Genomic DNA, 24,998 nt, shown 5'->3' with positions numbered 1-24,998 from the left:
GTCAGATGTTAGCAACAGCTGAGGCCCACAAATACCACATATTCTATGGAGCCACATATTTTGTTAGTTTCCCTCCTGAGCATGGATCACAGTATTCTACAAATTCAAGTTGGCAGACCATGAGTACTTGTTGGTGGGGTTAGAAACATTTGCATTTGTGAAAGCAGCCGTTTAAATAAGTACAGCTGAGTGGGGGGTGGGGAAACCTTCTTGCGTTTGATTTTCTTATGCTATGAGCTATGCTGTGGATTTCACACTCAGAAGGCCCACTCTGTGTGCTGGCAACAGCAGAAATTGGACAATTGTTGGCTTTCTTTAGCAACAAGTCTATCAGTAATCCCTTTGAAGTAAAAACCATAAACACTAGATCTGGCAAAATCTCAAATATAATCTTAATCTTCATTGGATTTAGAACATTTAAATCACAGGATTACACGTTGATTTAAAAAAAAAAAGTAACAGTAGGTCCTGCTCAGGGCTTTGCACTTTTATTTCTTTCATGACAAGTGATAATGGCTATTTTGAGCTGTGTTCAGATATCCATATATCAAGTCTGTTGTCTACCTATTCGAAAATAAAGTTTTGTTTATACAGTGGTAATCTTTTTAAATGCAATACTCCTTGTATGTCTCTATTTTTTAAGTGGCAAAAACAGAGTCCCTTGGGCCCAGTAAGTAATTAATAAGTTACCTAAATAATGAAGGACTTGGTGTTTTAATCACTGACAGTGAACAGTTTCCCAAGTTTTCTCTCTCTCGATACCGAGTCAATCTGTTCCCCTTAGCAAAGTATCAGTATATAATTCAGATAGTGTTTCCTTACACCAAATTAGAACACAGACGCCACCTTCGACAGAACTTTCACCCTTAGCACACGAAGCTCTCTGGCAGTCTCAGCAACAGAAACCAGCGGTAGCTATCATGGCAGCACGCTAGATGAGTAATGATGTCGGTCTGGCTGAACAACAGTAACCGTAGCAACTGCAACCTGCAATTCCTGCACAACCACTGTCGGATTTATTGTGGCAGGGGCCAAACAGGCCAAGAGTAAAATGAAGCAGGAAACTATGGCACCTGACACCTCTAGTAGTCCACACTTTAATCAGAGCTGGCAGAAATTAATTCAAGAGAAATTTGTACACGGGCTCCTCTGTTGTATCCTGCTTTTACGGTTGACTCCAAGAAACCTATGAGACTAAACCGACATCCAAGAGCTAGGGAGTTAGTTTTATACGACATTTTATTAAATTAAGGTATATTTTGCTTAGGTGAAAAATGGATCATTTTGACTGTGTTGTATCTACTGAAACACTTCAATGTTTGAGGAACCTAGGGGGATCAAACATTTAATTGACCAAGTTATCCTTTAAATTTAATTTGGTTCTCCATTATTTATAACGCCGTCCCAGAGTTACTATTTGCTCATTCAAGTTACAAATCCTGAACCCAACAGAGATTTAATTCAATACATCAAACACTTAATGAGAGCTTCTAAAGGTCAAGCCTTATACTAGACCCTGGAGTTTTAGAAAAAAAAAAGTTTTCATAATACGCATCTAAGTAGCATTTATATGCATAATCATAAAAATAATTCTAAGATAATAATTGATAAGTATAGTAATGGCTATATCTGCGTAGTGAGATAATAGATAATTTTTACTTCCTATTTTCTATTTTTTCTGATTTTCCTAAATCTTTTTAACAATGAACTTGTGTTGCTCTTATAACTATTAAAGAAACAAAAACTAAGGCTCCTCCTATGGCAGTGATGGAAAGGAAAATAAAGGCAGTTTAATTATATATATTTTTATGCTGAACAAATTAATTTATTACCTTAATAAAAAATTAAGTTTTCCTCTTAAGAAAGAAAGTCCCAATTATTATAGTTATCAAAAGCAATTTTGAGATTCTGAGATCCTATCTGACAGATAAAGAATTATGACCCGGCCAATGAAATCAAGCAGTCAAAATCTATTTGTCTCAGGTAAGTATTCACTAGGCCATAAAGAGAGTTCTTGGCCTTAAAAATCCATTCCTAATGTTAGATAATTTAGTCACTCCAAAACTCACTGGGGAATAATGAATGGCACTTGAGAACCAGAAGTAAAAAGTTTTTATTCAAAGAAGTAGAGAAAATGAGTCCTTGGGACAGATGCAGTTCTTTTTGTTTGTTTGTTTAGCTTTGGTTTGGTTTGGCAGATAAAAGTGAAAAATGAGTTTCTAAAAAGTGCTTTGGATACTTAAGCTTATGTTAGAAGTCTCAGTAAATATAATATACTCAAAGAAATAAACCAAAAACCACAAAACAAATATTTATAACCAAATGTCTAACCGCAGTACTACCAATGAAATTCCTCTTTAATGAGTCCAGATTAGTAGTCGCAAACTCAACAGAAAGTGTGAATCACTTACTCCTAAGCCTCTTTTAAGATTACACTTTTCAGGAAGATTTGTATTAGTACTCATAAATTTCAATCAATCATAATCAACTGTTTCAAAATTCCCTGCAATCCCTTCTTCAGTTAACCAGCTCCAGATTTCTTTAAAAATAATTTCCTCTTCTCTTAGGTTCATAATAAAAATGCAACCTTGATTTTGGAGGAGGAGCAAAGGGGAAGATAGAATCTATAAGTTAAGAAAACTTCATGCAGGCTTTTTTTTTTTAACCTCCAACCTATCGTCCCTTATTTTAGTTTCCCTTTACTTACACTTTCCATCTGTCAACAAGTGCTTGTAATTTTATTACACTGTCCTGTAGTTTATGCAGAGTTGGTATTATTTTACAGAGTTCTGTTAATGGACTGGATAAATGGTAATGCTATTTAAACTAGTCTCCTACTCCAACAAACACAGCTGCAACTGTACTACTATTTCTGAGCAAACATCTTGACCTGAACATGTAGTGCTCTCTCAACCCGTCCAAAGAGAAATTGGAGCAGACAGCAAAGGAAAAGCATATTTGGCCGCTAGCAGCAACCAAGCGTGTCGAATCATAATTCATATACAGTATACCCTCCTTTTCTTTTATATTGCATTCAGAGTCTGTGAAAAGCATGTGTGCTTCTTCCCCTGGTATCTTATTTTCAGCCACTAGTCAAATAGTGATTATTTATTCCAAAGCTCAAAGAAAAGCAACACAAGGTCCAGTATATCCAACAAGCTTTCATCTAAGCCAACAATGTGAAAAACCAAACTTCAGTGTATAAACTATATATTAAACCAGTAGACTTTTAAATTAGTGATAAACCTGGGAAAACATAGTGTTAAGTATGAATAAAGTATACAATAACTAAGAAAATAAAGAAATTGAAATATTAATTCGTATCTCGGAACAACCTACAGAGGAAGTAAATCCTAAATTTGCTTTTTTATGAGTTCTGCATATAGTATGCCTCTACTGCATTAGACAGTAGGGGCAAATATGGCTTGCTTTATATATATAAATTATATAAATGTATATGATATATAAATATGAATTATATATAATATATTATATAAATTATATATTATATTACATATATATTATGTTTAATTATATATTATACAAATGTCAAAATATATATTCTATAAACATATTTATATCATATATACTTATATATTTTTTATATATATTTATAAAACAATCATACATATATCAACTATCAAATACTTTCCTTGTCCTATCATTTTTCCCCATTATTTGTCAAAAATTCCATATCCTTTGTTCTGTTACTTGTCCTTCTTGTGAGAAAACTATGTTTTTAAATGAGCATTATAAAGGATGTTGTGCATATAGGTTTGTGCACATTTTCCCATCTGCTGGAATATTTGTTTCAGGTGAGCTACTAGGCATCTGTATTATATGAAGAAAATGTGAACTTGTACCCTTGCTTTTCATAATTACACTAGCCAGTAGTCAGCTTCACAAGTGTGTGTTCCTTTGTTTATTAAAGACTTCCAATGGCAGTTGTTTAATTTAATTAATAATCACCATCATGAACTGGTCACGTGCAGCTTATAACTTATCCTTTCGAGAGAAAAAGCACTCTTAACAATTCACCTAAGTCTAATTCAGATGAGGCAACAGTTCCTTAACTCAAATTAAGATTCCCGACTTGAGGATGCAAATAAAAATTCCACCTCTAGTTTTCTATGTACACCTAGTACCTAAATCTGATGTCAAATCTCACGTAAAGAGATTCACTTCGTCAATATTGAATGCTAGGCCATCAAGTTACATAACTTCTGAAACATAAAAATATTCACATCTTGTAACCAGTTCCACCTAACAAACGTTGCTTTAGCTGTTATTACTCCCCAGGACAAATCCTTTGAGCCAGAAAGACACATTAAAAAATCTGAACACATTTTCTAGCTGCCTGTGTCCCCATTTTCCAACATGCATTTAATTAATTAGGAAATGCTGTCATAGGTTTATGGATTCTGTTTCTTTAATTCACTTAAAGATTTCAAGTCTTTTTTCATATAGCTGCTGCATAAAGTTATAAAATCATAACAAAAGATAAAAAAAAATCTCTTGGTCTCCTATGTAATATTGTCAAAGAGGGCAAAATGTCAAGCAGAATATAATTTGCTGATGAAGGATTCTGCAATGGATTAAACCACCTTAAACTGGGGAAATTAATCCAAGTCGATTCCTTAAAAAATCTCCTCAGTCAACAATAACTAAAGCTGAAAGTGAAATACTATCAAAACCAATTCTATGACCCTTTTTAGAAACTAAGCACAAATATTTAGATATAATTATCTACTGATATGCATACATATAATCTTTATGGCAAACCTACATCCTATTTCCTTAGTAAAAATAGTTCTTAGATAATTTTTGTTAAAAATGCAGTTCCAAAGTTTCTTTATTTGATTTTTTAAATTTACTTAAATTGGGCCAATTGAGCAGCAGGGAACACAAAAAAGGAGAGAAAAATGTCAGGTGATTTTAACTAACCTTAGAGGAACAAAGTCAGGAAAGACTTTGAAGAGAAGATCTGGTCTGTCAGCTGGGGAATACCTCCCTATAGTAAGTTAAGGTTGTTAAGGTTTCAGGAGGACATTAACAAAGATCCTGGCTATTCTTGGGGGTGAAGGGTGTGAGAGGACAGTCCTCCTACTTCTGGAATTGATAACTATATTGAACTAGTAGGCTACAAAGACAAATTCAGAAAAAGGAAATATGCTCACTTTCTCTACAAATAGTACCATATGGGACTCCCACCATCCAGGTGGGGGCTAATGGAGCAATTTACTCTATACATCCCAGCAGTTTTTTCACAACATGCATGTACCTCAATAATCATTGCTATTTATTTTTCCAGAACTTTGTAGCTTATCTCCCATCTGCACAAAGTCATTCATATGGCTGAAAATCTCATTTTTAAATGCTTTCAAAAATGTGTTTTCACTATTACACATTAGGTCAGTGCAAAAGCATTCCAGGGAGGAAAAAGTGATTCCCCCTAATACTCACATTATGCTCCTTTAAGGAATTACTTCCTTTAATAGTCTATGACGTATTTAATATGAAAACCTTGCCATACAGTCATTCATATTGCAGAGGCTGAAATTCTGGCTTTAAAGGAAACATTTAAGAGGAAATTTACAGCCCTCTTTAAATACCTTATAATAATATTTTCGAACTAATAAACACTACTACTTGAGCCCAGAAACAATACCAAAAAAGCTAACATTAAAAATCTCAACTTTACAAGAACACACTGCCAGCTTCCTCTTAAGAGGAAGCACAGTAGCAATTTTCTCCCTTCAGGACTTAATCAAACATTTCCATTAAAAAGTAGGTAAATCTTGCCATCATCACATTACCAAAAATAACAATAATAATCCAATTACCGTATCACATACATCAACCGCTAAATCCTAACCAAATAAAACAACCACTAGAAAACAAATCATGAATTTCCTAAAGAAAAAAAAAAACACAAACTTTTAATCCATTAATCTATTGATGCATAGATTCCAGGAAAGCACACAGAAACAGATCCAAAATATATTTAATAAAACACAAGGTACTACCCAAAGCAACAATAACTACTTGTGTCTACTTACAGCCTGTATAGCTTCGCAGTCCCAAGAAACAGCAACTCAGGAAACAGCTGAAGGTGATTTCTGTTTAAACGCCTTTAGAGGAAACAAAAACAAAGCTTATGTTACACAGAAAATACCCAACAATGAGACTGTGATTTGGTAGTGTCATGCCTCATCCTGTATTTCAGAAAAGAATGAAATGACATTCAAGAGAATTCAAGCATTGCAAATCAAAAGTTGGTTACACCTTTTGTTACATGACTCTTTAAAGCAGTTTTCCATTGTGCTTAGTATGATGATGATTACTGGGGTCTAAAACTCCAAACTCAAATCCTGTGCAACATCAGTCAACCAGAATATACACAACAATAAAGGATTTTTGTGACTCAGTCTTAGGCGCCTAAGGTAGGTGACTTCAATATCCAACAGAAATACCACAATAAATGGTGTCTAAAATAATCCATACACAGTCCCAATTGGCCTAAAATCTCAGCCAAGGAATTGTGGGGAGATGGACATTTTAATTTTGTTAGCTTTTCATTTAGTTGCGGGAAAAAAAAAAAAAAAGGTGTGAGAAATTGTCGGCATGATTTGTCCCATAGGCAAAATCAGGAGAATAACCAACCCAGAGTTCAAACCTCAACCCACAGCTTCCAATCCTTAACTGAATTTAAGGCACAGCAGTATAACTAATAGTGGCGTCAAATCTGTTTAAGTAATGTTTTAAAATGTCTAAGTAAATTGGAATGTTGTAAATGTTTTAAAGAAGAGTGTGATTCCAACTCTAACTCAATTTAAGCCCTGATGCTTGGTATGCACACCTGTTAAAGAGTGGGCAAATACTATCTCTGATGTAGTCATATCCCAATCCCATCTGTTTTAAGTGTACAATTTAACATTTAATTTAAAATAACTGTCTATTTCTCTGCTTTTCCCAAATCTAAATAAAATGATAAAGAGCTGATGTAACATTTTGCACTCAAATGACTTACAAGCTGCCTAGCTCGAGAGGGATAGAGGCATATTATATAGTATAGCTTCTGGATATAGTTCTGAAAGTAATGCCGCACTGAGGAAAGCAGAGGCATTTCTTAAGTATTAAAGATAAGTATCAAAAGGGACAGGAAAAGAGGGCATATCAATCTTGACATATTGAAAGAGTCATCGGGCAGATGCAGAATTATACTTATTTAGTCTCCAGAGGGCAGAAATGGACCCCTGGATTGTAATTCCTAAGAAATTCGATTATACAGAAGACCTTTCTCAGAACTAGGTATTAAGAAATGGAAACTCTCAACTCCTTATCTCAAAATGTATTCAAGCAGAGGCTATGAGGTTTTTGGTTTTTTTCTTTTTTTGGAAAATGATATAATTTTTAAAAATCCTGTTTGTAAGTGAGAAGCTAGACCAGGTAACCTTCAGAACTTCTTTCCATTCTAAAAAATGCCATGAAGCAATGATGGCACCATAACTTTATGTGAACTCAGAAGGAAGTTGGTCATCTACAGAAACATTCTCAGGCCCTAATAAAATGCATACTAATAAAAAGTATGCCAAGACAAGTAGGGACAAATAGTAAAATTAGTGGTAAAAGAGTGAATTTACTTCCCACTTACACTATTTTTTTGAATGAAGCACATAACAAGGTAAAATTTAAAGTCAAATCAAAAGCTTTTATTTATTTGTTCTCTGTTAGGTATGATTTTGAAGAAAGTGTACTTCCAAAGTCTAGCATTATACAATTTCAATGAAATGCAGATTGTTACTTTGTTATATTTCCCTCTAAAAACAGATTACAAATATTTGCAACAGTGGTAATGAGATTTTTTTCTGGGAATGCAACCACTCTTGGAAGGACCTCCATTGTCCAAAGAGCCAATTCCAATTTCTAAAATAGCAGAAATGTGCTCTCATGATGTGATCCAAACCACCAGATTTACCAGCCTCATTTGTTATTCTCTAGCCAGAGCAAGCACTCTCGGCAAACCTCTGGGTCCTGCAGAGGCAGTTCTCTTTATGAAGTGCTTCTCCTTTTCTCCAAATGGTGCTTTCTTACATCCTCTGTGAACCTTCCCCTGATTCTCCCACAAAAAGTTAGTGCTTCTCTTGGCTGTGTCCCCACAGCATTTGATAAGTAAGGGTCCCTTACACTGTGTAATATTTATTCATGTACTGGTCCCTTTCCCACTAGACTGTGAGCTCTTCAAGCATAAAGACTAAATCTTTGTATTCCCTCCCTTCTTCCCCGGCACTTAGTAAGTTTTGAACCATATGAAAAGCCAAAGAGAGCAGCCTGCTCTCAGTCAACATTTCCTAATCTCTGGCCCTTAGTAGGTTCTTAGGAAATGCTGAATGAGAAGAGCGTTGTCTAGTATTTTGATATATTTCAGCAAGGCCCTAGCATTTACATTTTTTATTAAGCCAACATTCCTCTGGCATTCTCCCTGAGGCACCTGCCTTGAGTTTGATGCCACTCTCTGGCTGTCAAACCTGCTTTCACATGTCCCAGACAGTAGTTTCCTCCTTTCCATTCCATCAACATCCTTGGTGATGTGATTCTCAACATCACCTAGAAGTTGGAAAGGATTCAGTGTGTTTAAACAAATTCAGATATATAAGTGAACAACAGCTGCTACCAGCTTTCTTGTTAATGGGTCTACATCAGTATAGTTTCATATATTGTGAGAAAGCAGATTTTTCAGGTTGGATACAAGAAGTGTTATTTTTTTCTTAATTATTATCCTTTTCTTATTCCTAGTGGTTCCTAATTCACTGTGTAAGTAATAGCTAACACATATTCTAATTCACTGTGTAAGTAATAAGCTTACTAGGTGATGGTCACTATTCTGAGAGGTTTATACAAGTTATCTCATTCACTCTTCACCACATCCCCGTGAGTAAGTACAATTCTCACTGCTGTTCTGGAGAGAAGAGCAGAGTTCAAAGATATAAAGCTAGGGGCTGAATGAAGGTGGTGTGACACTAAAACATGCCCTCTGAATCACTCTTCTGGAAAAAATACAGTCTAAACATTCCTAAACAATAATTCAGAATAATATAATGCTGAAGCTTTCCTTTTCACCTATATTCCCTGAGGCAAAACATAGATTTATTTGATCCATTTCTTAAGTATCTATGAACGAAGCAATTGTAAATAAAACAAAGTTTTATTTTTTAAAAAAGCTAGCTCTATGTTCAGCTCACGGTTTGAAACACCTGTTGAAAATTAGGTATTTTAAATTTCAGAAAAAAAATGAAAATATATATGAAGCACTCCCCTCTGAATTCAAGTAGTTTATAATTATTTCAGGAAAGTTATTATGAGTGATCTTTATATGTCTAAACCCACCAGATACATTTCTGTTTTTAGGATAAGACAAGGTGGCATCACACAAAAAGGACAGATAACAGTAAGGAATGTGGTAATATGGATACAACAAAACAGTATACGTTTCCTTTTTATTGTCTTTAAAGGAGTATGAAGACACTTTTGCCTCCACTTTTTCTATTCTCTCTTCCATCCATACTAAGGCTAAATGGTTATACAAACATTAACATAAAAAGCAAAAAACTTTCAAAATGTTAAATAAATAAAAATTTTAAAGGATAGATGCTTGTACAATCACCAGAAATTAAACCCTTAAATTAAAGAACACTTATTTAAAATTTAAACTTCTTTTAAAGACTATTAAGGTATATAACAATTACTAAACAGAGCTAGAGAAAAAGTAGCCTAGCTTTTAATGTGACAGAAATTTGCTTAACAGCTTGAGGATGATTGTGTCAGAATAAGATCTCTAACATAAATGAGTTGAAGTTAAATCTGATGGTTCCAGAACAGGAAACAGCATGTAGTGAATTAAAGATATCACAGAGGATTACTTATGGGAGCCAACATAAATTAGCTTTGTTAAACAGACCAGGTGAGTCAATTATCATTGTTCAGAGCACAGACACTCAATGGTGTCAAAGAAGAGACAGAGATATAATGATATCTAAGTCATGTGTCCTCACCCCTCGATGGAATCTGCCCATAAGATTCCAGAAACGCTTGATAATTCTCTAGATGGCAATTCACAGTTTCAGAAAGGTGTGTAATGTATGTCTCTGAGATACTTTCTCCCAGGGCAAAGACGAGAAGGGATTCCAGTAACTGTTTGCTCTGTGCTACCAGCTATTTTTGAGTCTGACTTTCAGAGGAGTGAATGATCTTTCTGCATCGCACAAAACACCACTGGCCTCTCAAATACTGATTCTTAACAACCTCAATTTGAAGGGCAGCCTGAACATATTGACAAAGATTGTTTTGAATTATTATCTGCCAGCTGCGTCTGTGACTCTTGTCCTTTAGCAGGGGTTACAGTCTCTTACTTTTTGCAACTTTCACCTAAATTCAATTAATGTTCACAACCTTCCATCTAATTCAAAACGTAATATGAGAACAGTTTTACCAAAGCCAGTAAAATTTTGTGCTCCTTACTTACTTGTCAGTGTAAATATAAGGTGTTTTTAGCAGCGTGCTAGGTCTGTAATAAATGTTTGATAAATGCTGCCTTAAAGCCTACCATTTCTAACCTCCTATTTCTCCTACATGAATGATCAAGCGTAAAACTATTTAGCCCCCTCTTTTGCCACCTTCTCAGGTAAATTTTGACTTCTCTTATAAAAATGTTTTTATTCTAACATTTTCAAAGCACGGATCTTAAAATTTATTTTGCATTATGTAAATAAAATAAAGTTTACATTTTCAGCAGTGATTTCAATGATAACTTAATCCCTTGTATTCCTTGCTAGAGATGTCAACACTTATTAGCAAAATATTGCTTCCTCTTTTGTCCCGTTATTTCCTGGTATTTCTCTACATATTCAGAGAGACTATGAAAAACACTCTGAAATAACCATTGAAGGGTTGTTTACCTTTTCTTCACATCTCTTCTGTTGACCATATACTTGTTAGGAAGAACATTTTTAAAAAATGTAAATATGACTGTAACAAGCCAAATGGATCATATATACACTTTAGCAGCTAAGATAAAATAATTCCTAATCTCAACAATTGAGAAATGAGAGGTATGTTGAAATGTAGAATAATAGTTATTTAAGTGCTCTGTGCCCAGCATTTTGTGAAGCTATGTACATTATCTTACTTATTGCCACTATGAGATATCATGATTATCCCTGTTTTAAAGATGAGGAAACAGAAATTTTGAAAGATGAAGCAAGGTGATCAAGATCACTCAGTGGAATTGAAACCAAGGGTTTTCTGATATCACTCTTCCCTAACGTTTCTGATTTCAAAAGGAGAAAGGGGAGCTTGTATCTGGTTAGAAACCATAATCAACAGTACAACCAATGTGTATTTGCCTGGTATTCCATGAGACACCAAGCATCAGCAGATAAAATAAGATGTCGAAGAACAGGGATTTCTAGATTCCACATTCTGTGCTTTTACTCTAGAACCTCAAACAGCAGCACAGAGCCCCTGCTCCAAAACTGTCCATCTGTATTCAGAGTGTATGGACACTGTAGAGAGGACATCCAAATAATTTTCTGTAAATATTATAGTAAAGCAATATTGATGAGATCAAATCACAGCCCTATTATCAAGTTTTCGTTCTGAAAGCATTTTCATCAATATGCTTTCCAGTCCAGCAGATAACACTTGGTTTGAAAAAAGGTAACGGCAATATATATGAAGTCCATGTAGAAATGTCTCTCTTTCCATGTGAAGTTGTGAAATTCAGTTTAGAAGACATAATTCAAGCAGAAAGGTATCCAAAAGAAAGGAGAGAGGGAATTAAACGTAAAATATTTGACATTGGCTACTTCCACAAATACATTGTAACAGTGCAAACTAAACTACTCATTTCAGGGGAGGTATAAAGGACACGGCATCCAGCAAACACTGTCACAAAAGAGGACCCAAAACAGATGTGGGAAAAATAAACACCCTCGCTGCTTCAGAATTTATAAAATGGTCCACAAAGAGCAAACGAGCCTTCTCATCACCATTCAACCTCAAGGCCCATAAAAAATGTTGCATGAGAAACTCTCTCGGATTCAGTGTTCTGCAAAACTTGTAACAGTGCACAGGGATTAAAGCTTTCTACGACCGGCGTCAGTAAACCTAATTTAAAATCGACCACATTGCTTATAAATAGGTGAAACATCACTGGCATATAATGGCTATTCTATCGTTTAGAACATTTATATTTTATGCTATGTGCATACTCAGCCTCTGTCACAGAGTTTGACGTGTCCTTTAAAGAGACTTTCCAAGAAAATGACTGCCATGATTTTAAACTTGTGTGGAAAGATACCAGAAAACAATTCTTTTGAGATGGGCTTGCATTCTTTTCCAAGGAGATTAGCACCGTTAGACTGTCGTTCTGTTAAGAAAAGGTATGTGTTATGTGTTGCCTATAAACTTGTCAGATTAGTCAGAAGAGACTAATCCTTGATGAACAGAGAATATGTCCAGATCCTTGATGAACAGAGGATAAATGATGCTTTCTTTCAGACCTGTTCCACAACATATTCTCTACTTGAACTCATGTGTAAAGACCTACAACAAAAACCTACCACATCATACTTCCTCAGCCTCACTCACACTGTCTGTCCCCTGCTTAGGGGTGCTATGTATATGCAGGGAGAACTAATTCAGCATCACCTTAAACAAATGTGTCTTTTACATACCATCTCATTACAGTGTAGTGTTTAGTCAAATGTAGGCTCCACTGTAAAGGGGCTTAGACTTTTCTAACTTAAAAAGAATATTTTCTTTATATCAACTTGGTGGAAAATTTAAATGTCTCAGTTAACAGCTTGACTGCTCAAGATTCCTTACATGGCTTTATCATAATAATATTTTCTGAGCTCATTTTCAAGCATAAATGAGTATCAAATGACAAAGCTAGTGAGAAAAATGTCATTTCAAACCCAATTATACTAACACTAGGAGAAGTTAAAGCAGTATTGGTCTTAAAAGCACACATTTACCAAGTATTGGTGGGAAAAGATGAACACTCCACACGCTTGCCTTTATTATTTCCACAATTTCCTTATTTTAAGGGTATAAGATGGTTTCAGTGTTCACACAAAGCCTAATATCCAAGACTTTTTACAGTATGCTACTGATTCTTACCAACATAACCTATGCATATATGCATTTCACTTTTCAGTCTTAGAGTAAATAATACAATGTCCCATAACAACCCTAAACATTTTCAAAAACTTTCTCATACTTTTGCATTTGTATTATAAAGGAACTTTCAAAAGAAGATTATTTTCACTAGTGGAACCCCAACATGGTCTGGGTCCCCCTAAAAGGCCATAAAATAGAACTGAATGACTGTAGTATCTAACCCCATAAACCGTGTGTGAACAACAGAATTTTACACAAGCCCACAGCGTTGCTGGGTCCCAGTGTTATTTTTTTAACCCTCTAGGACATTATGCAGCCTCAAAAAAATCTCAAATTAATAATTTTGCATGGAGTATTTATTGCAGATATACACAGGTATCTTCCTTGAGGTATATAAAAGAAATATACTTCCTAAGTGTCCTGATTCTTACTGCAGGTTATATGTGACCTTTTTTTCCGAATTTCCACTGAATTAACTGGCCATCTAGGTATAGCACATTTCATTTGAAAAATTTTTTGATTAAGCAACAGGAGATCTGCTAATACAATCTATATGAGGCACATTCTGAAGGCTTCATTTTCATCCCAGATAAACAGGTACCGCTGGCAATACAGAGCATCCTAGGAAATATGACTCTGCACATGTTAGGTCTGAGAGTGCAGAAACAAACTGTCAAAACAGAAAATAATGTGTGCTCATGGAATGCAGACATGATTACAACTTCCTCCTTTTACAGTGATGCATAACCACATTCTGACAATGATGTGTCATCTCATGTTGCAAGAGAATGAAGGGCAGGGGAGGGAAGGAGCTAGTTAGAGAGGTAAGGAAGAAAGAAACTAAAAGGGAAGAAAAGAAGGAAAGGAGGGAGAGGAGGAGAAAAGAAAGGAGGAGGTATGTTACTATTAACTCCTTCTTGACAGTTTATCTGAAAATGTTGTATTTCATCCACTCTTTGAAAGGGAAAACTATCTTTTATAGCTATAATGCTTTGATTTGCAAATAATGACTTTGTCATTCCATGCTACAATTAAATTCAAATCAACAACATGACTGTTTCTTGCAGACTAAAAAGCTGAATTTTTAAAAAAGGTACAGATATTTATCTTCTGTTTTCAGATTTTTCTATAGATCAAGTTAAAAGTCCATCAACATAAAATAAAATAAACACTTACAACTATGAAATATTCACAAAATGTAATTTATAATTGTTTTATCATTTTAAAATGAAAACAACTTAAAACCATAAATTACACACGAATAAAATTAATGTTTTTATTTTATTTTGTTCTTCATACAAGGAATAAAAATTAAATCACTATTCAGTATATAAATGGGATTTACAACATAAACCTAATTGTACACCTTTTTCATAATTTGGAGTTCCAATTTTAAATTTCACAACTAAATTGTTAAAAACCATATAAATTTACACAATACATAGTAAAAAGTTAATTTATTGATTTCTTCTTGTCTCTCACATTGTCTCTTGCAGCTTTTTGAAAAAGCAAGCAATTTTTTGGTGTTAATGACACTAACTAAAATAAAGATATATACCATAGGCCATAGCAGTTTGATTATGGAACTCTCTGGGTAGTTTGTTTTTTTGTTTTTTGTTTTTTTAATTTTTTAAATCAATACACTGAACAAAATTTAAAATAGTTTGTTTCACAATAAATTGAATGCATTCCTTAGCAAACCTGCCTTACCATTTAATGTATTTAAAAAAAAATAAATATTTGAAAAGTGTATCCACAATGTTCCTAAGAAATGGTTTTGAATTCCAGAGTCCCAAGGAGATGAATTGGCTGTCAGATAACAATGTGCTTCCATCAGATGGACTTGGCAGTTGTAAACAAAAGGAATTTTCTCAGCTTTTCCTCACAAATATGAAATATTTGCTCTTGGCCAACAGCTGGGGTGATTTAAAGAAGTCCTGCATATATATTAGTTTTCATTCAAAATTACAAATCCTCCTCCCACTCTGAAACATCTGACTTAGTCTTAGTAGAATAGAAAATTGTTCTGAGATGAAGTGACATTCCCAGAGGAAGTAAAAGTCAAAAAATAGTACCTACTTACAACTCTAATCAAATTTCAGAGCATATAGCATCTGGTTAATAAGTTTTAGGAAAAGTTAATTTAATCAAGATGAAAGTTCAGACAACACTCCGAAGTGACTTGAAAAAGAATGAGAAAGTTTGTTTAGTTCTAGTGTTCCTGAAAATATTTAAAACAACAATATAACCAAAATAGAGACCGCAAAAAAAGCGATCAAAATTCCTTCAATGGTTTGGAAGTTAGCAACCAAACTCAAGATACTTTCCTGTGAAGACTAAAAGCTATTCTTGAAAACATAAAGTTTAAATGACAATTTAAATTATCTATTCATTTTAGCAAACATTTGAATGATATTGATGCTTTCTTAAAGATTAAACTATCTTTGCAAGTTACTAGGAATTAGCTAATCATACAGTCTATGAAGGAGATCAAACAATAAATACTTTCAGAGTATTTTTTATATATTTAGAGACAGGCTATGAACTTATAAGCTTTGTTATGAATGCAACCAAATGTTTACCGATTTTTATTTCCCTCTAAAATTAGTTGAAAGTAGTGATTTAAAATTTATTTTGAATTCTACAATTACAGTCCTTGTACTGTAATATTTATCATAGAGAAAGGCTAATAGTAAAATAAAGTAGACATTTCTGTGTTTTACTTGAGGTGATAAAAATATAGTCTTAATATTTATAAATATCTTGGAAGGGGACAAATCATTTTTCTTCTTATGGACAATTACAGGGAATTAACTTCTGCCCTTTTGCCCAGTGAACCTGAATATGTGTTAAGCCTAAAATGAACGTTAGATTTTATTATTTTTTGAAAAAAATATTTTTACTTAAAGTGATTATTAAGGTAGGCATGAAAACTTATTAAAATAATTGTTGCTGCTTTTATTAGAGCTTTTCTTTGCCTTCAAAATGCAAACATATCAAACCTGAATAATCAAGACATGTAAGACATACAATTCATACTTCAAATTAAAAAGTCTGTAATTTATCTTAATTATTTCAGACAGAGGTTTTGTCTTTTGCAGATATATACTGCAAACATTTTTAAAGTCCTCAAGTAATATGTAAAAAAAGTATCTTAAAATCTGAAGTCTACATTTAATTTTCTTGGGAAGGAAACCAACTTTGAATGACCACAATATGATAACACAGTTCTTACTTTCATAATCTTTAGATTATTTTTCCAGAATAAATATTTTTAAAGCTAGTATAGAATAAAATACAACTGTGGAAAGTATTAACAATAACAACATTCACCATGCTAAATATCAAAAAGCAAATCTTTATCAGTAAAACATAAAGTATTTCATCAAATGTCACTGATGACACACAAAGCACCACCATGAAAATGAAAATAACGATTAGCACAACTTCTCTCTTCCCTAATGCACCAGTAATGCAAATAAAAGTACCACCTTTCTTCCTACCTGAGCAAATAAAACAAATCAAATGAAGAATAAGAAATGCTTGTACATCTTGAAGTACCAAAGCAATGATTATCAAGGAAATACATGTTTCAGAAAACTAACTCTGTGTTTTTGAGCTTAATTACAAGTTAGAATTATTTATTCAGGAACTGTATTTGTCATAAGTTAGTCTGAAAACCACTGATTCACCCTCCTTTTTCTGCAAATTTTCAAAACCTAAGACATGAAATTGAAGACATGATGCTTGAAATTTAAGTGTTTTTTAAAAACACAGTTATGTTGTCATAACTTTGGAATTGAAAATACTTACAGTCTCTCTAGTTCTTTAAGATCCTGGAATGCTCCTCTTTCAATGGTGCTAATCTTATTCTCCATAAGCTGACTGAAATGCAAAATATAACATGCTTCTTAATGTTTCCACTCACCATCTGAATAAATTTCAATTCAGCAACTGAAGATTTGTAAACTCTTTCCCTTTATAAAGTTAAATTTTGCTCTAAGTTGAGATCCAATATCAAATTTAATAATAACATATCTGAGTGTACTCATGGAAGGGAAATAGCAGGGTCCGCACCACAAAACTTAATACGAATGTAGTTTCTCATGAGATTTACTGGTCAAAAGTCTGACCCTTAAACTAATAGTGTATCTGAAAAGTAATCCTTCACACTGAAGCTTTGATAGCTTTTTTTGGTACACTGTTTTTCAACTTAACCAAAGAATCAAAATACAGTAATTCATCATACACATACTTCAATTCTGACATGGATACACATCAGCAACTGGAATAATTTGTAATGACCAAAATGTGTCTCTTAAAACTTAGAACACTGAATGCACAATGGTCAAAACTGTATGGCTACTGGGATGTCAATATTTACAGTCCTGTGGGTGAGAACAATTTAACATTACATTGACTCTCAAGTGGTGGTTTACTCACAGCTAATTTAACCCACTAATTAAAGAAGTAATCATATTGCAACAATTTTATAGAAGCTACAGAAACACAAAATATAAAAAACTCAAAATATGACCAATAGATCATTATACACTCTGCTGAAAAGTTTGAATGGTTGATTTTAATGCTTGAAATTAGATTTTTGCAAAAAAAGAGAACCCTTTGGTTATTAATAATAAAATACAGATCCACTTAAATATTTTAGTTAATTTCAAATCCTAAAAGTATCAAATGTTTCTTTTTACTTATTCATTTTGTGAAAACAATTATTCAACATTTTTATATGCATAAAGCGCTTAGGGTATGGTATAACAAAGATCTGAGGTCATTTCTGGATTATTGGTTCTGTGGCATGCTTCCAACTTTAAAAAAAAAAAGCCCCAACTTTTATTAAAGGTTGTAGTACAATGATAAACACACAAAAAAGGAAACCATGAACTTTTAAATTTTTTATGTTACTGTCATCAGAATAGTTATAAAAACTGAGACCAGCAATGACTCAAAATATGCAACCTTAAAAAAAATTAATAAAAAATACAGAGGATGCACTTACAGAACTCTTAGGTGTCTAAGACCAGCAAAATCTGTCTTCGTAATTCTTGTGATGTTATTTCCATTTAAATCCCTAAGAGAAAAACCAGAAAGTGAAAGTTCCATTTTATTTCTATGTGAACCTGCTTCAAGTAAAGTTTAGAGTAAATCAGAACTGAAAGTTAATTCAATTACTAAAGTAGTGTACAAAGTATGTAGGAAGGAGAAGAAGATAACCTTTAAAAGGATATTTTTAAAATGACTCAACACATTTGCAAAGTTCATTCTTGCTGGCATATGACAAGAAAATGAAGTAGTTACATTATCACAAAAAAGTTTGTTGTGTGTGTTTGTTGTGTTTTGTGTATGGGAGAGTGCTTTCCATTTTTGTTTCTATAAGGATTGTATATTAATTTCACAGGTATTCTACTATTTTATTATAATTGTTAGGCACCTCCCCCCAAAAAGAAGTTCCCTTCTGGAGGTTAAATACTCAATTTTCTCATGCTATTCAGGAAGAAATTGTATAAAAATTCAGAACACTATCCTTAGGTAGCATGGTGGCGAAACTTCCCAAGGCACAGAAAAAAAATTAGTGCCATCAAAATAACTGCACTTAAAAGACTTGCATTTCTAGGCATTTACCTTCCAACAAGTCTATTTGTATAAAAACTTAACTCTTCATTTGCAGCTCAGGGAACCCCGCTGTGATTGTAAAGTGAAAACTACTAGCAGGGGCAAGAATGGAAATAGAATTCAGGCCCTGACATTTTTGTTCAGATTTCTGCAGCACTTTTCCTTCAGGAGCCACGATCTCCTTTTCTGGCATTTCAGGTCAAGATCTAAACTTGCCCTGGTTCCAATCATTTCAAGTAAAACCAGGCTTTGCTGCGGTTTGAATGCTCTTCATAGAAGCAAGCTCTCTATCACCTTTGACTCTACAACATCACTTTTGAAATCTGTATTCAAACTGTTTCCATGATACAATTTTACAAGTCAGCACCCAGTAAACTATTTTCTGGAAACTTTTTGTTGATCTCTCATAAGGATGTATATTTTTTCAAGGACTTGAAACTCAATTGCTAGGCTCCCCCTTCACCCCCACCCACCCAAGTGCATTCCCTTTTTGTTGAGTAATACATGTTCGTGCTTAAACTTTAAACTGTCCTGAATGGCATGAAATGACAAATGCTAAAACAGAATTCTGCGTGGCTTCTCTTCCTTTCTACCCAGCCCACTTCTCCATGCTAGGCAGAGTACCATGCAGTTGTTTCTAAAATTGTTGGGCTATTGGATATAACATGAATCTCCACCCCCACCCCCAACCCTACACAAATGTGGATCGAATCCCGACAAGGCACCCCCAGTAGAGTCCCGATTTGGCCAGCTCGGAGAGGTGAGGAAGGAGTAGGGGTAACCTAGTGAGGCTGGGGGTAGACAGCCATTTGCAAAGGAAAAGGTGGCTCAACTTGGGCCTTAAAACTGAGGGCGAGAGAAATGGGTTGGATAAGAAGGGCGAGTTGAAGTGCAATGGGCTGCGAGGGTGGAGACGTGCGGGTCGGAGCGCCTCCTCTCCACGGCCCGAAACCCTTACACCCCGGGGGCAAAAAGGTCGCGGGAGGAGTCCAGACGCGCTGGCCCCCGCCGGCCTAGCCCCGCGCCCTTCGCTTCCTCCTGGCACACACGCAACCGCGAGAGCGGAACGTGCCTAGGGCGGCCGGACTGGCGCGGGGCGGCGGCCTTGGCGTTCACAAAGAGAACGGCCTCCATGCTCCACTTCGCTGAACTCTGGAAGCGCCCCACCAGGAGCGCGTGGGCCGTCAACACCGGGTCTGCATTTACTTCTTCATTAAAGACTCGCAGAGACAGGGAGGCGGGGACGTCTGCGGGCAACAGAGCGCGAAGAGGGGAAGGCAGGGGAGCTGCTGCCACGTGAAGGGGCGCAGAAACTGCCAGAAAGGTGGATGGGGACGCAGGGGTTCAGCAGGAAGGGCCGGAGCGGGCAGCCGGGCGCCGCAGGGTCGCCGCAGCGGTAAGACCCGGTTGGGCTGGTTGGCGCTGGAGAACCAGCACTAACTTCGCTTAACGGATGGGACACGGTCCTCCCTGGCAGTCGCCCGCTGAGACAAGTCCCTTGGGGCCTGACGCCGTCTTCCCCTCCCTGGAGAAGTGGGGGGCGGGGGGCTGCGCGCGACTACTATGTGAGCTGTCGCCGTCCTGGGGCACCCTTCTCCCCGCGACCTGTGAGAAGCACTCCCAGGCACTCCATGACACCTTCTTCCTACCCTTCGCCCCCAGGAGGGTGACACAAAATCGGGGAGGGCAAGTTTCTCTCTTTTGAGTCTCCCTGCTATCCCCTCCGCGCCAGCCTGCGACAAGAGCGGGGACTGGGCTCTGAAACCGACCTGGAGTGCTGGCAATCGCAAGGTGACTCCGTTTATGGAGTCTGGAGAACTAAGTGGCGTCTCACTCGCCCAGGGCATCCTCCAGAACTTGTTCCCTACCTACCCGCTCCCCAGCCCCAGAAAACCAGCCTTCAAGGAGCTGCGCGTGGCGGGACGAGAGCAGGGGAGGGAGAACTAGCGCAGCTGCCAGGGGACCCGCCCCTCCTTGGACAGTGGCCCTTCCCTGACCAGTGCCCTCCCGGAGAGCTCAACCCCAGGATGCGCATGTAGGAGAGCTAGTGAGGGCTGCCCCAGGCACAGGACCCTGAGCTGCCAGGTTCCTCCAAGGGAGGCAGGGGTGCACGGCCCGGTTGGGGAGAGGGAAAGACTAAGAGCGCATACTCACAGTCTCTCGGTGTTGCGGGGGATATTCCTGGGCACGCTGCGCAGCGCCAGCCCGTGACAGTCCACTGTGCTGCCCGAGCAGGAGCACTGCGCCGGGCACGCCTGCGGTGCCACTGTGTTCAGGATCGCCAGCACTAACCCCAGCGACAGGGACAGCATCTGCCAGCCAACGCCACGCATCTTTCCCCGCCACCTCCTTCCTCGCCGTCACTGGGGGCTTTCTTTAGCTTTATGCTCCGAGGGAACCGCGCAGTGTCTGAGGCCCAGCGTCCGGCGGGGCTAACAACCCAGAGTGCCAGGGGATATGTGCACAAAATAATATGGAACAAGACAGTAGAGCCCACTCAGGCACACGCCTCCCACCTCCCTCTCCTCCCTCCTCTGGCAGAGCAGGAGCTCCTTGGGCAACTTTAGGTCCTGAGGATAAATCGGCCTGGCCAGGGCTGCAAGGAGACCCCAAGAGCAGCGGAGAGGAGATCACGCGTCTTCTGTCTCCCAAGGATGAACTTGGCGGTAAAAGAGCTGGGTCTTCAATGGCCTCGAAGATGCAGGAGACGGTTGTGGGGGGGAGGGCCGTCCTCTGATCCCACGCACGCTTCTGCAAATCCGATGCCAGTGGCGAAGGTACGAGGCAGAAGAGGGGAGCTCAATAGGTGTTATGGCCCCGATCAAAGTGGGTTCCCGAAGCTAGAAGTCGCGGGAGCCCAGCAGGCCCGTAGCAGAACGCGCGGGGCAACTGGGCATGGCGCGCGGGGGCGCACGGGGCAGACGCGCAGTTCTGGGGGTGCACGGCTCTGGACTCTGCTCACTCACGCGGCCTCTCCCTCGCCCTCGGCTCCGCCGCAGCCTGGACCGGTCCTCGCGGTCTCCCGATAGCCAAGGATGGTTTACAAACACACATGCACTTCGCTGAGAGATGTCTGGGCAATCCCGCCTCCCGCTCGGCGTCCTTGGCGACGCTCTGCACCAGGACCTGCCCCGAGGTCACGCAGAAAAGACAAAAGGGCAGTCGGGCCGCCGCAGCCGGGCAGAAATATCCACTAGTCAGCACCCCGACGAGGAACTCCAAGAGGCCAAGTGGAGGACGAGAGCTGCTGCGAAGACTGAGTGGGGACTGACTGGGGGCGGACTTAAAGCCAGGCAGACCGGAAGGAGTGGAAAGGCAAAGGCCAAGGTTGGAGGTGTCAGCGTCCTGCTGGGGCGTACTGGAGAATGGCTCGGTGGCAGGTGGGCGGGTGGGATCCGCTACTCCAGGCACAGCCAGGCGGCAGCTGAATGGCAGTCGTGTGTGTGCGCGCGTGTCAGCCCCGCTTGTCTCCCGGATACGCCGCAGCTCCGCGGCAGACACCTGATGGCAAAGGTGGAAGAAATAAGAGCCGGGTCCTGGAGGGCGCAGAGCCACCGCCGGCCCACGGCGGTCTCCCACTAGTGGTTCTTCCTTCTCAAAGTGCAGCAACTTTTCCCAGGCTTTGAATCCCGTCCCCCAAGGCCACAGTGGCGGTACCCCCGCCGGCGTCGCGACGCCGCCCGGCTCCAGGAGCTGCACCTGACGCGGCGGCCGCAGTCCCGGGTATTCCTTCTCCTTCCAGCCCCTTCCCCTCTCCCGCTGCTTTCCTGGCCTCCCGCTCCAGGGAGCGAGGTGGGGGAGAGGGAGGGCGACGACTCAGAGCGGGGACTCGGTGGCTCTGCCGACTCCGGAGCCCCTGGCAAGTGTCTAAACAATAGGACGGACGCAGCAGTCCAAGTCTCGCTTGTCTGGAAGGAAGGTAGGTTGTTGTTGTAACTGGAGTTGTTCGCTGGGGCTGACTGGCGCTCAGCGCAGCCAAACAAAAACCCGGCCCGCGCCTCCGGAGCGGGCTGCGGGCCCCGGCGCTCCCCTTTCTGCTCAGCACTCCCGCCGTGCCCAGAAAGCGCGGCAGCTACGGCCTGCGCCTGGGCGCCTCGGCGCTCCCATCCCTCGCCGCCGCCTCCTCCTCCTCCGCCGCCGCCGCCGCCGCCTTCTTTTTTTTAACCACAGTCTGCGGCAGCCACCACCGCCGCCGCCGAGCTCCGCCGTCCGGGCGCTTCCCAAATAAATAACACCAAGTCCGAAGTTGAGCCGCCGCTGGCCTTATATAGCCGCTCGAGCCCCCGCCCCCTGACCCCGCCCCTCGAGGCCCGGCCCCGCCCCCTGGCTGCGCTCGGGGAGCCTGCACCTCGCGGGGGAGAGGGGAGAGGTGAGGCCAGGGCTGCTAACGCTGGGCGGAGGCGGCGGCTGGCGGCGCGCGTTCCCGTGCGCCCTGGCTCGCCCCCTCACTCCCACGTCCGGGCAAACTTTGCCCGAAGAAGGAGCCACCCGAGCCCCAGTCCCCAACTCCTTGGCCCCAGAGGTGACCCGGGCTCGGAGGTAGTCGTTTGCAGTGGCAGAATCGGGAGAGGGCGGCTTTGAACGCGGCTCATAAATAAACAGCCCTGCCAGTGCCTCTCCTGCAGCTTTTGCCGTGCGATCCTTAAGGGGGCTGCTCACTGTTTGCAGCACAGCAAGAGACAGAGAGACAGAAACAGAGAAATTATGATTTAAATTTAAGAAAAATCCTACCGAAATAGATCTGCCTGCGCTTACAGACACACACGTGTATTTTGGGGAGCTGAAAAGTTCAGTTTTTGCAAGTTGGAAAACAGCATTTTTAAACCTTCTTGCTTGCCTTTCTATCTCCAAGCCACCCCCTTCCGTTTAACCCTTCCTTTGTAGACACACACTTAACCACACCATGGTCAGTTGATGTCTTGGATATGCAATACGCTCACAAAACTCTTAAGGACTTGACTGTATCTGTGTGATTTTTACTCTCTTATGAGAGAAAGGAGGGGAAAAAATAAATCCCTAGCAACGCACATTATACCAGAAGGTTTTCTTTATTTCAGGGCAGTTCTGGATTTTTTTTTTCCCCACTGTGTTTTGAAAGAGAATTTCCTTGTTTCATCTTGTCTCTTCAATGTGACGTACGTCTGGCAACAGCTGCCTCTCTCGCCCCCCTTTCCCCCTAGCAAGAGCCAATGTCACTGTAAGTTTGAAATGACATCTAAATGACTCTACTCCTTCTCTTGGATTTAATACGCATCATCTTGTTGTTCTTCCTCCCATTTCTACTTTAAGAAGCTTTCCCTGGAATCTGTGCAAGTCCCCGCCTAATACCAGCCTCAGATTGTAGCAGCTATTTGTATAATTATTAGAAGCTTCCTTGAAAGCAAGACCTGTCCGACTCTTTGTATTTCCAGCATCCATGTCTGTCACATAGTAGGTTTCCTCATAAGTAACAGATTTATTTAACTCAAGAATATGCTCAACCTAAAATCTCTGCAATATCCTCATTAACGTTTTTCCTAGTTAACATTTTCTAAGATGTCTTTTCATAATGGCTACCTCTACTTACCTCATTTTGCCTGCCTTGGAAAACTTAAGCCTTTTCGAGGACATGCCCAAAGGCAGGGTACCATCTGATCACTGAATTGGAACCCTTAGGATTACTCATTTTAATGCCACAGATTTATATTGCTCTATTCTTTTAAAACCTTCAAAAACATTTGACATTTATTAACTCATTTGTCCTTCTAGATTTTAGCTGAAAGGTCTGTTATGTAACTTCCTTGAGGAGAAGAAAAAAGAAGCCCTTGTCACATTTTCTTGTAAGGAAAATGAGATAAAGAGCAAGTACCTGTCATTGAGGAAGGAGCTCCCCCAACCCTCAGTGAATTTTCCTTAGTGTGTACCAATAAATTTTGTGGTTAAATATGGTTACTGATACACTAATTTATTTAATTTCACAACTTTAATATCTTGTCAGCAACAAGAGGTGTTTGTGTTCAACTTTGTGCACCACATAGAATTGTTGTTCCATATTTTAATTGCAAGAACATATCCTGCATTCCAAATATTTATATATAATATTATTGATATTGTCGCATAAGTGAAATTCACAGACATAAGTTCAAGTTTGATTCTATCTCTGATCACTTTCGGTTTTGTGTAAAACCAGGAAGAAACTAACATACATA

General features: G+C 39.0%; 1 protein-coding gene across 4 annotated transcripts in view; it reads right to left on the bottom strand.

Moving 5' to 3' along the window:
• Nucleotides 1-23,050, bottom strand: part of SLIT2 (slit guidance ligand 2) — a 370,015-nt gene extending 346,965 nt beyond the window's left edge. For 3 of the 4 annotated variants that reach the window (XM_025385835.1, XM_025385834.1, XM_025385836.1), the window contains exons 1-4: nt 20,965-23,050; nt 18,197-18,268; nt 16,996-17,067; nt 6,060-6,131 (exon numbers count right to left, since the gene is read on the bottom strand). In XM_025385835.1, the coding sequence (XP_025241620.1) occupies nt 6,060-6,131; nt 16,996-17,067; nt 18,197-18,268; nt 20,965-21,143 (395 nt within the window). In that variant the 5' untranslated portion in view covers nt 21,144-23,050. The remainder of the gene's footprint in view (nt 1-6,059; nt 6,132-16,995; nt 17,068-18,196; nt 18,269-20,964) is intronic. The other variant, XM_025385833.1, reaches the window with a different exon arrangement.
• Nucleotides 23,051-24,998: the final 1,948 nt, after the last annotated feature.

The sequence above is a fragment of the Theropithecus gelada genome, chromosome 5 (genome assembly GCF_003255815.1).
Source record: "Theropithecus gelada isolate Dixy chromosome 5, Tgel_1.0, whole genome shotgun sequence".
Lineage (NCBI taxonomy): Eukaryota > Metazoa > Chordata > Mammalia > Primates > Cercopithecidae > Theropithecus > Theropithecus gelada.
Note: the sequence above shows the minus strand (reverse complement) of the source record. Positions and strands in the feature narration are given on the sequence as shown.